At 40.8% G+C, this 13,090-nt stretch overlaps 1 protein-coding gene across 1 annotated transcript in view; it reads right to left on the reverse strand.

Annotated features, from left to right (window-relative positions):
• The window catches only part of LOC126259263 (cytosolic non-specific dipeptidase), a 177,569-nt gene that overhangs the window by 59,855 nt on the left and 104,624 nt on the right, over positions 1–13,090 (reverse strand). The window contains exons 3-4 of the mRNA XM_049955896.1: positions 5,440–5,715; positions 2,365–2,594 (exon numbers count right to left, since the gene is read on the reverse strand). Coding sequence (XP_049811853.1) covers positions 2,365–2,594; positions 5,440–5,715 — 506 coding nt within the window. The remainder of the gene's footprint in view (positions 1–2,364; positions 2,595–5,439; positions 5,716–13,090) is intronic.

The raw sequence follows: 13,090 nt of genomic DNA on the forward strand, positions 1-13,090 counted from the left end.
TGATGAATTTGTAATGTTATTACACCATACTTTGTTGTGCATACAGTAGCTTCAGATATACAAGGTGTTATCCAAAATTTTCGGGACTGGTGCCGCCATCTGTTGAAAACCTTACCTTTGGACTAATGATCACCATCACCCTCGAAGTAGTTCCCATTCGCACGTACACTACACACCGGTCCCACCACTTCTGCCACTGGTCAAATGTTCTCTGGAAGTCCTGTTCTTTGAGGGCATTTATCACTGCCAGTGATGCTTCTTGAATCCTCTCTAGAGTGTCGAACTGACGGCCTTTCAACTTAAGTTTCAGTTTTGGAAATAACGCAAAGTCGAAAGGTGCCAAATCTGGTGACTATGGTGGGTGGGGTACAACCGCCATGTTGTTTTTTGCCAAAAAGGTCCCAGTGAGTAAGGATGTGAGACATGGCGTGTTGTCATGATGTAGCAGCCAGTTCCCTTGACGCCAAAGATCGTGCCGTCGTCGCCGCACGTTTTCACGGAGCTGTCGCAAACCGTCACAGTAGTATGTGGAATTCACTGTTTGGGTGGGTGGGACAAATTCTTTGTGCACAATTCCCTTGGTATCAAAGATGAAGATCATGATCTTCACTTTGCTCTTCACCTATCTCGCTTTTTTTTTGGGTCTTGGAGAGCCTGGGCTCTTCCACTGGGACAATTGTTGCTTTGTCTCTGGGTCATAACTGTAAATCCAGTTGAATCATTGCAAGGGTCTCCGTAGCAATTTTCCCGAGATTCACACAGAATTTGACACACAGGCGATGTTCTGTTCACGGAGCCATCGTAAAATTGCCACACACCAAACACAGAGTATTACGGAAATCACTATGGACACACAACACGTCCTCCCAGCTGAATGCCACTCCACACACTGACTCATCAGATATGCAATTCTTGCCACCTAGCGGTGCAAAGATTTACTACTCCTACTTTCCAGATGGCGGCACCAGTCCCGAAAATTTTGGATTCCACCTTGTATGCTTCTTATCACTGTTAATTTTTTTCTCTTCCAATTTTATTGCTGTAGGCTTGTGACTTCAAGGCTAATGGCTATATAAGTGCCACAGCAGTAAATAAATAATTTTGTTTCGACACAATGTGGATTTCTGTACTATTTTTCCAAAGTTACAGAGATCTGAGAAAGAAATCTGCTTCTTGCAACTACTTTAAGTGCAAGCAAGCTGAAATGGTTAACAGTGACAATAAATATTAGAGTAAATCATTTCTAAAAGGATAATCCAAAGGCAATATGACTAGACAAAAGGAGAAAACACTGAGATGAAATACAATTTAAATCTGAATTAAATAAATTACTCTTGGACACCTTGATATGTAATATGATATTGTCATAATTAGTTGATTAGGAGAGAGTGCATGGTTGATTTTTTCTCACTTCTGCATCCCTACACAGAGCAACTGGACCGTTTTATACAGTACTGTGAAAGCATTCAGATTTGTTCTGGAGTAATATGATAATTTTTGCCATGGCTGTCCATCATAAGGATAAAAAAGTGCACACCAACAATTTCCACTCCACTTATGAATGGGGAAGCCTTTCTTTTCCACTTATTTATACCAAAATAATAAATAAAGAATACAATAGTCAAACTGTATCCCTAGCTCTGAGAGGAAAATAGTATGCATTACAGCAATCACCAGTTTTCACTAACAAGAAGAGAGATCCAGTCAACAATGTTGTTAGCTGAACTACAATGAAACATAGTTTTTTCCCTTTTTTCTTAGAGGTTAATGTTCTTTACAAAGACAAATACTCCTGTGGCAGTCACATTTAACAATATGCTGAGTCACAAAAAAATCTTAAGTAAGGCTGAAGTGACATATCTGAAGCAGGTTCCTCTTGAAAATAAACTTAAGCTCAGGACTGCACTTCTTATTTGCTATATATATGAGAAACCTGTTCTAGCATGTAAAATTTGTTGACTTCTTGATCATCTACTAATTTCAAGTGTGGCAAATTAAAACTTATTATGTTAGATAAATACAAAAAAGTTCATCACTTCTTCTAATGGGTCAGATGAATTCACATTAAACAACAGAACTCATTTTACACCCACAATTTTTTTTTTCCATTTGGGAACAGAAAGCTACAAGAAACAAGAGAAAGGTGAGAGAAGGAGGGAGGGGAGGGGGAGAGGAGAGGGAGGGAGGGAGGGAGGGGGGGTATTTATTTCCATCGTTTTTGTTTATACATCCTTTTTTATGTCACTAGTCCCAATTACAAAAGAGGGCACTTATCACTTATGTGACACTTGCCATAAAATTTAAAAAAATATGTTCAAAACTGTGCAAGCAAGATTATATGCATATCAGAATTGAAATACTTACACAGTGCCTCCCATCACACCACTATGCAGATCCTTTGCAGATGACTCAACTTCAATAAAGAAGTAGCAAATTCCTCTTAGCCCATAAGTCAAACATGGCTTGGTTGTTCCAAGCCAATAATTATCAGAAATACAAACATAGTCTATATCCTTCAGAAATGTATCTTTGACAGAATATAACAATTCATCTAATCCTTCACTTCCCGATTCTTCCATTCCTTCAAACACAAACTGTAACAAAAGGAAATAAGCACTCAGACTTTCATAAGATGAAAATATATTCAAGCTGTTACCTATACTTTTAAAGAAGATTTATGGCACTGTGATGCTTCTAGGGAATATTTTTCATGCAAGTAAATAAAAAGATGCAGTGAGACAGAAGAATATATTCACAATGAGGCTACCTATGTATACTCTTGGTTTGCTTAAAAAGACAGGAAGATCACAGAACAAGAGGCGAAGATTTGTACCCTCTAGGCAAAGGCAGGAGCTCTTTTTTAGGGGGGGGGGGGGGAATAATCAGAAAAGGGTGTGGTTTGACTAATTTTATTGGCATTGGGCTTGTGGTTGCTATTGATGCAGTGAAATATAAATTCTGTTAAAAATATTGCTACATATTGAGGTAGGTAGTCTTTTATTTCAGTTTATCATTTCCTATACAACATGATTTCAAAAAATATATGCGCATTTATTGTAGTTTTGTTTGGTGCTAAATAAGGAATTAGTTTTACTAGGACCATAGTTGAAGAACCCATAAGATGATTGTAAGTGTGCAAAAATCACAAACATTATCCTAATTTTATGGCATTAATTTATATACACTGTTTTATGGCAAGACCACCATCAAAGAACACCATATCGCATATGGCTGTGAAAATATCACCTTTCTGGCAAAGAAACACGAGAATAAGTTGGTTGGGGTTTTTTTTTTTTTTTTTTTTTTTTTTTTGACGCCCTTAAGTACAGGAAATATGTCTACACAACTACAGGACCTCCAGGGTCTGCATGAGCCAGACACTTATCAGTAAAATTTGCAAGAGAAAAAATTGAATTTCTAGATGTCATCAACCTTGAGTTATATCGTCCTTCTAAAATTTGCTGGTCTAATCTTCAAATCTTGTTCCAAAGAAAGATGGAACTTAGCGTCCCTGTGGAGATTTCAGAGCTGTAAATGCTGTCACTGTGTCAGACTACCATCCGGTGCCTCATTTACAATATATCAACTGCTAACTCTTAAACAGAAATATATTCTCTAAAACTGACTTTATCTGAGGTTATAACAACATTCCTGGTGTGGTGTAAGATGTGCCTGAAACAGCTGTTATCTACATCACTTGGACTTTTCACATTTTTGAAAATGCCATTTGCTCTCTGCAGTGCAGCTCAAACATTCCAATGGTTTATTCAGACAATTTTGGATGATTTGCCTTTTTGTATTCCTACTTAGATGGCATTCTCATTGCCTCAGCATTAGATGAAGAACATATAATGTACCTGCAACATCTTCTTGAATGGCCGGATTAATAACATTTTAATACGTATAAATGTGGGGAAAAGCATTTTTGGGGAGAAAGTTATATCTACATCTACATCTACATCCGTACTCCACAAACCACCTGACGGTGTGTGGCAGAGGGTACCTTGAGTACCTCTATCGGTTCTCCCTTCTATTCCAGTCTCTTATTATTCGTGGAAAGAAGGATTGCCGGTATGCCTCTGTGTGGGCTCTAAACTCTCTGATTTTATCCTCATGGTCTCTTCGCGAGATATATGTAGGAGGGAGCAATATACTGCTTGACTTCTCGGTGAAGGTATGTTCTCAAAACTTCAACAAAAGCCCGTACTGAGCTACTGAGCATCTCTCCTGCAGAGTCTTCCACTGGAGTTTATCTATCATCTCCGTAATGCTTTCGTGATTACTAAATGATCCTGTAACAAAGCGCGCTGCTCTCCATTGGATCTTCTCTATCTCTTCTATCAACCCTATCTGGTACGGATCCCACACTGCTGAGCAGTATTCAAGCAGTGGGCGAACAAGCGTACTGTAACCTACTTCCTTTGTTTTCGGATTGCATTTCCTTAGAATTCTTCCAATGAATCTAAGTCTGGCATCTACTTTACCGACGACCAACTTTATATGATCATTCCATTTTAAATCACTCCTAATGCGTACTCCCAGATAATTTATGGAATTAACTGCTTCCAGTTGCTGACCTGTGTTATCTTGTATCACAGCATGGAATTTTACTACAAGAGGAAAAATTGAAAGTAAGCAAAGATTTTCCTCATCCTGAAACAGTAACAGAACTAGGACTGGTAAATTTCTACAGCAGAAATCCAACAATCTTCGTTTAACTTGTGCAAGAACATCAAGAGGAAGGATAATCATCCTTATTACATGGATCGATAAAGCACACAAATCATTCACAAGGTTAAGAGTAGAACTTGCCAGTGTAATTCAGCTTGCTTATCCATCAACACATCTACCTTTAATTTTGATGGTTGATGCTTTGGACTATGAAATAGGTCTTCTTTTCACCAATTGCAAGAAGAAACACCTGTGCCATTTGCACTTCTCCCTAGATCTCTGACCCACAAACACTGTAACTGTTGTAACTATGATTGTGAATTGTTAGCAGCACATACAGCAGTCAAACACTTTTGTTATCTTCTGGAAGGCAGAGAATTCACAATATTCACACACCACAAGCCATCAACACTTGCTTTCAAACAGTGTCCAGAAGAAAATTTCTCTGTCAGTTCATCAGAGATATTCAATACCTTTCTAGAGGAGAAAATATTCTTGCTGATACATGTTCCAGATATCATCTTGCTAGACAGTACTTCATATGAAGATATTGTCAATCTTCAAAAGCAAACAGGTATTGGAAAAATACTACAAATCAGCAGATTTGTCTAAAGCCCCACCATGTATAAAGTACCACAGTCAACAATCAAATGTAAAGAGGTAAAAAGAAATCAAATTTTAAGTGCAAACAGCAAATGATTCACTGTGGCATTTCTGTAATTGATAGGAGAAAAATGTTTATTTACTCCACAGATAAACACAACTTACTTTGATATTAACTGGTATCTCAATGCCAAGATTTTTATATGCTTCTATTGCATTAATCCAGCCAATAACTGGGCCTTTATCATCTGTGGCACCTCTTCCATACAGTTTCCCATCTTTTTCTGTCAGAGTGAAAGGGTCAGTGTGCCATCCGTCAGTAACTGCAGCAGGTTGAACATCTAAGTGTCCATACACACAAACTGTTTTCTTCTTTGGATCTTTACCAAGAATACCACATAAAACAGGTGGCAAAGGTAATTTTTTTCCACTTGGAGTAACCTGTAAGAACAACATTTAATAAATAAGTAAATAAACTAATTAAGAATTGTACTAACATTTAAATATTATTACTGTTTTATATGATATCAGTTTTTAAGTAATAAATTAAAAGCAATATAAATATTTTTTTTTATTTTTCATTTTTTCCTGTCACTGTTCTTGTCACAGTTAATCTGATGATGATTATGATTTTAAAGAAACTAAATACCTTAGTTATCAGTTTTCATTGCACTGTAAATTCGCATAAAATGATGTGGAACAGGAAAAGAAAAATCATTAGTTGCAGAGTCTGACCTTGTCATTGGAGATGAAAATTTGTGCAACACTAGTGTGAGAAAACATAGGTAGGTAAACACATTTGCCAGTCACTGAATGATACATCAAGAAGAGTCATCATAGTCAGTCAGTACTACAAAAATCTGGGGAGAAAATGAAGATCGTATGAGTGGGAGTGTCAATTTGACTAAATGAAATACATATATAAATATTAAAAAATGCATGAAAGTGCAGGGGTACGAAGCTGCCAAAGGCCAATCAGGTAAAATGCCACAGCAAGAGGCATGCCCCCATTTACACCCTTGACACCGAATGTTGAGATACATTACACTTTATTATGAAATCCACCTTCCCTCAGGAAATATTTGACTTTTGCTAGCTGATATTCCATCATGTGCAAGTATCTGGGTAAGGAGGTAGATAAGTCAATGGCCCATCTCAAATCAGCCACCAGGGCACACACACTGTCAGAATATCAACTATAACGAGACGGCTACCACAGCTGCATTGAAGGCAGTCCTCTTGACATAAATGGAACTCTTGATGTGGACAATACAGTCAGCACAGTACAATGACATCTTTCCGAGAGGCTCAGAGGGAATATGCTATACTGTGGTGGGGTCCTGGACAGCACTCAGCTTGTCCAGTGTTGTGGTAGCCTGCAATTTCATATTCAATATTTTGAAATTTTTATGATGCATTTGCAATTTTAGATCTGCCACTGGTACACCGAGTTCAAATTTGTCTCCTGTGGCTGTGTCTTTATCTAATTTGTGGCCGAGCAGTTCTAGGTGCTTCAGTCCAGAACCGTGCTGCTGCTACGGTCGCAGATTCAAATCCTGCCTTGGCCACGGATGTGTGTGGTGTCCTTAGGTTAGTTAGGTTTAAGTAGTTCTAAGTCTAGGGGACTGATGACCTCAGATGTTAAGTTCCATAGTGCTCAGAGCCATTTGAACAATTTTATCTAACTTGTGAGTGAATTCATTTCCTGGAATACCCATGTGGCTTGGTGTCTAGATGGTTCTGCAGCTGTGAAGGTCAGCTTATAGGTCTTAATCTGTTGTCTTGGGTATTAGTGACCAAAAAATTTATGGGTAGCACTGAGTATGCCTTGTAAGCAACTCATGGAGTTACTACAAATAAGAAAGTCCATCACGAGTTTTAATGTATTGCAGAGCCCGTTTGTGGCAACCAGCTCTGTAATGTATATTCTGGATGAACTTCACAGAGAGTACTTCTCATGTCCCCTTGTGTGCAAAAGCATAACCAACCCTGTCATTAGCTTTTGATCCATGTGTGTAGATGCACACTGGATTTAAGTAGTCATGGAGATCCTAACAGAATAGGTGTCTGAGAATGATGAGAGCAGTAGTTTCCTTAGGGACACACAACAGGTCCATCCTAATCATAGGACTGGATACACAACACGGGGGGATGCCAAGAAAGAACTCTATACACACAGGAAAGAGGAGACAGTTGGAGCTCCTTGCACAGAGCACCCAATCATTACCCAGCTGGTTCCCCTATTTTTGAATGATTTCTAAATAGTCTGAATTGTTGACTGTGAAACAAGAGCCGACTCACATAGACTGGTAGGCATCTGATAGTTTGTGGCTGCATATTTCACAAAAATTTGCTAGTGTCTGACCCTCAGTGCTGGGATACCAACTTCTATTAGGGGACTGTCTATGGGGTTCTTATGGAAGGCTTCAGCTGCCAACAGCACATCACTGTGGTGGACAAGGTTTAACAAGCTCAGTACTGATGGTGCTGCTGACCTGTAAGCAACACATCCATAGTCCAAGCAGGAAGAAATCAAAGCTTTGCAGGAAGAAATCAAAGCTTTGTAGACTCATGGAAGAACTGTGCAGTCTACAATCCCCCCCCTTCCCCCTCCTACGCAGGAGGTGTTGCTGAGAAATCTGGGGATATTAAGTTTCCTTGTACACTTTTCCTTGAGATGGCAGACATATGGTAACCATGTTAACTTATTGTCATATTTGAAACATTCAAAAACTAAAGTACAACGTTACAATAAAAAGTTCTGGGTGCGGATGCACAGTCCCCAGTCAAAAAACTCCACAACACAAATGGCAGAAAATTAATGTCCACACTTCAGGTCCCAGTTACATACTTTCTCTACGGCTCCCGGAATTTGACGCGCTGCAATGTGCAACAACATAGAGCTGTAATACAGGCAAAAATTGGCCACGTGCAGTGGGTCTTACTGCAGTCACAATACCATTGACTGCAGTGGTGAAGATGGTTGCACTCAGAGCTAATCCCCCGAGGGCCCCAGTTTCCTGTACATATTGGCTGCTACGGGTTGAACCTATCCAGAATTGAAAAAGTCAGAGTGATAGAAAATTTGGGATAAAATAAGTAGGAAGACCCAGAAGTCCCACTCGTGTAGGGTAGACGGGATGTGATGGCACCAGGTAGTATCACATGCAATCTGTAGGTCAAAGAACACAGCAATCAGGTGTTGGTGATGTGCGAAACCACTGTGCACTGCAGGTTTCAGTTGGATGCAATGCTCAAAAACTACTCTGAAATTGTGATAAATGCCTTCTGGCTTCCAGGCACCAACAGAGTCATCAATTGACCACTCTTTTGAAAAATTTACACAGCTCATTTATAAGAGAAAGTGGTCAATAATTAGTCAAAATTTGAGTCTTTTTTTTTTTAATTTTGGGATACGATAAATAATACTGCCATACCATTGGGATGGGGCGGCCTTTCCCACCAAATATGATTGATAAACCTGAGGATGAGTTTTATGCTGTCACTGCTAAGATGTTTAAGCATTTGATTGTGGATTTTACAGGGACCAAGGGCTGTCTCTCAAACTCTGCTAAAATGCTGCGAAACTCTCATTCACTAAATGGAACATTGTATTATTTGAGGCCTTGTGCATGAAGGATATGCAGTTTTGCTCTGCCAGGTGTTTGTGGGTCAGGGAAATAGGATTGTAGTTACTGCACGCAAACACTTCAGCAAAATTACCATGAAGCATTCAGCAATGACTTCGGGGTCAGTACTGATGTCAACATTGAGGGAGATACCAGGAACTACTGCAGATGGTGTGTGGCCACAGAAGTGACAGAGTTTAGTCCATACTTGAGAAGATGGGATGTTGGCTCTGATAGATGATACACACTGTTCCTGTTGCCCCTGCTTTCTCTCTCTCTCTCTTTTTTAGAAACCATGACTTCACTTGATGAATGCTATTAAATGCTCTGTATAAGGATGGCATTTATGTTGTTGAAGTGTCCTTCAACATTCTCTGGTAGTGCAGCTATTTCTTTGGAGCATCACTGCACAAGTTTCCAGTGGGAAGGGCTGGAGTATACGGCATCATCATTTCCACAGCCTGTATAATTACGTCATTAGTGTCTTATATCACTCCTTCAATATCCTTCTCTTTGCTGGTTTAGAAAGTAGCTTTGGAGAAAAAAGCTTGTCCGTTGGTTTTCTGAAGTGACCAACATGGACAATGATGCATGTCCACTGATCAGTGGTTTGAGAAAGAGAGAGTGATATCCAAGTGGTCACTGTTGCAGAGGTCACCAGTGACGTATCACTGGATCAAGGGTGAGATGCTTGGGCTACAGACTGTAATATCTGTGGCTGAGTATATTTGACAGGCCATACTGAAATGTGTTGCATGCAGCTCCAGTGTTAAGTAGGCAGACCCACCGTTCTGAAATCAATAGCTCCATTACTTGGTCCCTGTTAGATGTGGTTTGACTGCTCTACACAGGATTGTGGGCACTGAAGTCCCCCAGTAGAAGGAAGATTGGAGGCAGATGTTCCACTAAATCTACCAGCTCGTGATATGGTATGTACCTGTTTGGGGGTAGACAGACGTTACTGACTGTTACCCTAACTGCCAGGTAGACATGTCCAGCCATAGCTTCTAATGCAGTGGTTAGTGGCATCTACTCACTGAAATGTCAAGAGCGTATGAGCATACTGACTTCTTACAGTAGTATTTGTAATTTTTAATAGTAGGGAGTTCTGAGAACCATTTTACTTGAAATGCCACATCAGTTGCAGAGTACGTAGCCATTAATTGACAGAGTTCTGCCAGGTGATGATGGTAGTCACTGCAGTTCCACTTAAGGAATGTCAGAGTGGGATCTGAGCAATGAAGGGGAAACAAGAATATAAATTACTTTGCTGCTGAGTCATGCTCCACCTGAATGTATGATTCTTCATCAGCATTCAAAGGCTTGACCTCGTGAGTGCTGGGGACCAGACTGACCACAGCAGCAGAATTCAATTTGACTCCCAATTTTTCCTTCTTGTCTCTGTATGGTTTCTGTTTTTGTGAGGATTTTACTGTCTTGACTTCTGGAACAGAAGTGGCCCATTCTTCATTATGACCCAAAGCATGTGGCTCTTTCAGCCACTGTTTGGTGGTAGACTGGTGGTCTGTTTTCCTGTGGGAGTGAGGCATCTTGGAAGGTGTTCTTTCCCTGGTGATGACAGAGGAGGACAAGGTATCTCCAGCTGCACTAATGGGGTGACTACCACCAGTGCTGTGGGTCTGTGGGTGGAGGGAGTTGGTGTCAACTCCCCTAACTCAGAAACAGGCACTGACACAGGGCTAGAGATGGGAGTTATTGTTTGAGACCGGATCATCACACTAGGAGTGGACTTTGACACAATGTGTGCAAAGTTTGACATCATGTTGGTTGGGTGGAGTCATTCAAATTTTTTCTTAGTATCTTGATATGACAGGAGGTCAAGTGTTTCATATTCCTGGGTTTTCCTCTCCCTCTTACAAAACTGAACATTTCAGCGAATGACAGGGGTGGTGTTCTGGGCAGTTTACATATGTAGGAGGTTGTTTGAAAGGGATCTCCTAATGTTTCGTCCTTCCTACAAGTAGCCTTAATAGTAGAGCAGGAGGACATATGTCTGATTCTCTGCACCTGAAACATCTCACAGGAGGACGAAAATAGGGCTTGACCTCACATCTATAAGCCATGACTTTGATTTTCTCAGGTAAAATATTTCCATTGCAGGCTAGGATGAAAGCTCCAGCATCCACTCTATTATCCTTAGATCCTCTATGAAAGCGGCAAACAAAATGTACTCCATGCTGCTCTAGTTTAGCATGCACTTCTTCATCTGTTTTTAGCATAAGGTCCCAGTGTGTGATGATACCCTGAATCCTGTTGAGTTTATTAGGAGGAAAGATGGCAACTTGTTTATTCTCGAGCATTCAAGGCATAATTTGCCTGTGATTGTTCAGCATTCAAAGTTTTGATCAACAGAGTTCCAGTTCTCATTTTCTCTACTGCAGCAACAAAAAAAAATTCTTCATTCAGTTCCAGAGGATACCAAGAACTGAGCCAATGGTCCACCTCCATTTCTCCTCAGCTGATTATCCCTTCCATGGTGAGGCCAAAGACAGATTCATCATCGGGTTGTAAGCCCCTGAATTAAAATCTTGCTTTCAATCTGCCAGATGACCGTTTCACTGTGGATCATCTGCCCTAATATAATTCACTCTTATCAGAAGCTGTCGCCATGGGTGTGACTCCACCATTTAAAATGGTACTTGGCATAGTACCATTGCCCAGAGTCCCAGTGCCCCAGCTTGGACAGGCACCTACTCTTCAGCATACTGGGAAGGTTATAGCTCAGGCATCAACAGTGCAACATATAAGTTGACAGAGGGCTACAAACATGAGGGTACATGATGACCACACCATGGCAGATTGGCTACCATGCTGGATTTTGGGTGTGAAGTTAAAACCATTTTAGCAGTAGGTGCAGTCATAATATTTTTCTTTCTTTTGACTTAATATGTGTCAAGGGCCTCTCACTCAAATTAATGGTTATGGATGATGGTGTTTGACTGACCAACCAACAAGGTCATAGGTCCCTAAATCCTTTGTGTGCGTCAAGCCAGGAATACTCCCCAGAGAGGAATGAAACAAAAAACAAATACCAATGAACCTGATTGTATCACAGAATCAAGAAAACCAAGAGATAGAAGCAAGAAGAGTTGACAGAGGGGTAAAAGTGGGAAAGTTCCCATGCACAGAAAGTAGCTGGAGCCCCTGGGACATGTTATGCAATGGGAGATGCACCCTCTCCATCTGACCAGTGCTTTCACACCTGCCATTACCACAGGAAAAGGAACTGAACAGACAAGCTGGTAAAATCTCAGTAAAACAACAACAGATGTAAACGAATAAGAATTAGAAAAGTGGGAAGGGTAGGAGTCAAGCCACACCATTTAGCAAGGGCAACCTGGGGACCCCCCGAGACATATCTAAGGATGTGGCACACACCATGGGGGCACAGACGATTTCTCCCTGACGAGAGGTGACAGTGGGGGAAGTTGAACTTCAGGGCAGAGACTCTGTATCCAAACTACGATTGTGACGTCCTCAGCCTCTGTTGTGGGAGGTAGGTCTGCCTACCAGTAGAAAGGACACAGCAGTTTCTAAGCTCAGTGGAGCAGTGAGTTTGTATCACATAGCTCAGCAGGTGTTGTTGCTGCCTGATCTTTAGGGGAGGGAGCCTGGAGTACTTCCAGGAGTACAATGTTCACAGGACTAGTCTGAATAGCACCTGTCACAAGTCAGATTCCGCAATTTTGTGTTGGGTCCACAATGCTGAAAGGTGATGCCAAGCCATATGTCAGGCTCCCAGAATCGAGACAGGATGAGATATGAGCTTGGTAAAGCTGCAAATGAGTAGAGCAGTCTGTGCCCCAGCGGATGTTACTGAGACAGCAAAGAATATTAAGATGTGACAAGCATGTTCATTTAAGTTGTCAAAGATGGGGAAACCATGTCACTTGAGCATCAAAGACAAATCCCATAAACCTACAAGCCTCCGCCACACTGAACACTTGGTCATCAAGGCAGAGTTCTGGTTGGGGTTGCACAGTACAACGGCAATAGAAATGTAAGACACATGTCCTGGCAGTGAAAAATCCACTGAAAGCTCAGGACTGTGCCTTTTATAGGGCATGAAGCTCAGGACTGTGCCTTTTGTATGGCACCCTGCAGTTGGCAGTCAGTGTCACCAACAGTTCAGGAGCAGTAGTAGATGCAAAAGTCACCAGCATATG

The sequence above is a fragment of the Schistocerca nitens genome, chromosome 5 (genome assembly GCF_023898315.1).
Source record: "Schistocerca nitens isolate TAMUIC-IGC-003100 chromosome 5, iqSchNite1.1, whole genome shotgun sequence".
Lineage (NCBI taxonomy): Eukaryota > Metazoa > Arthropoda > Insecta > Orthoptera > Acrididae > Schistocerca > Schistocerca nitens.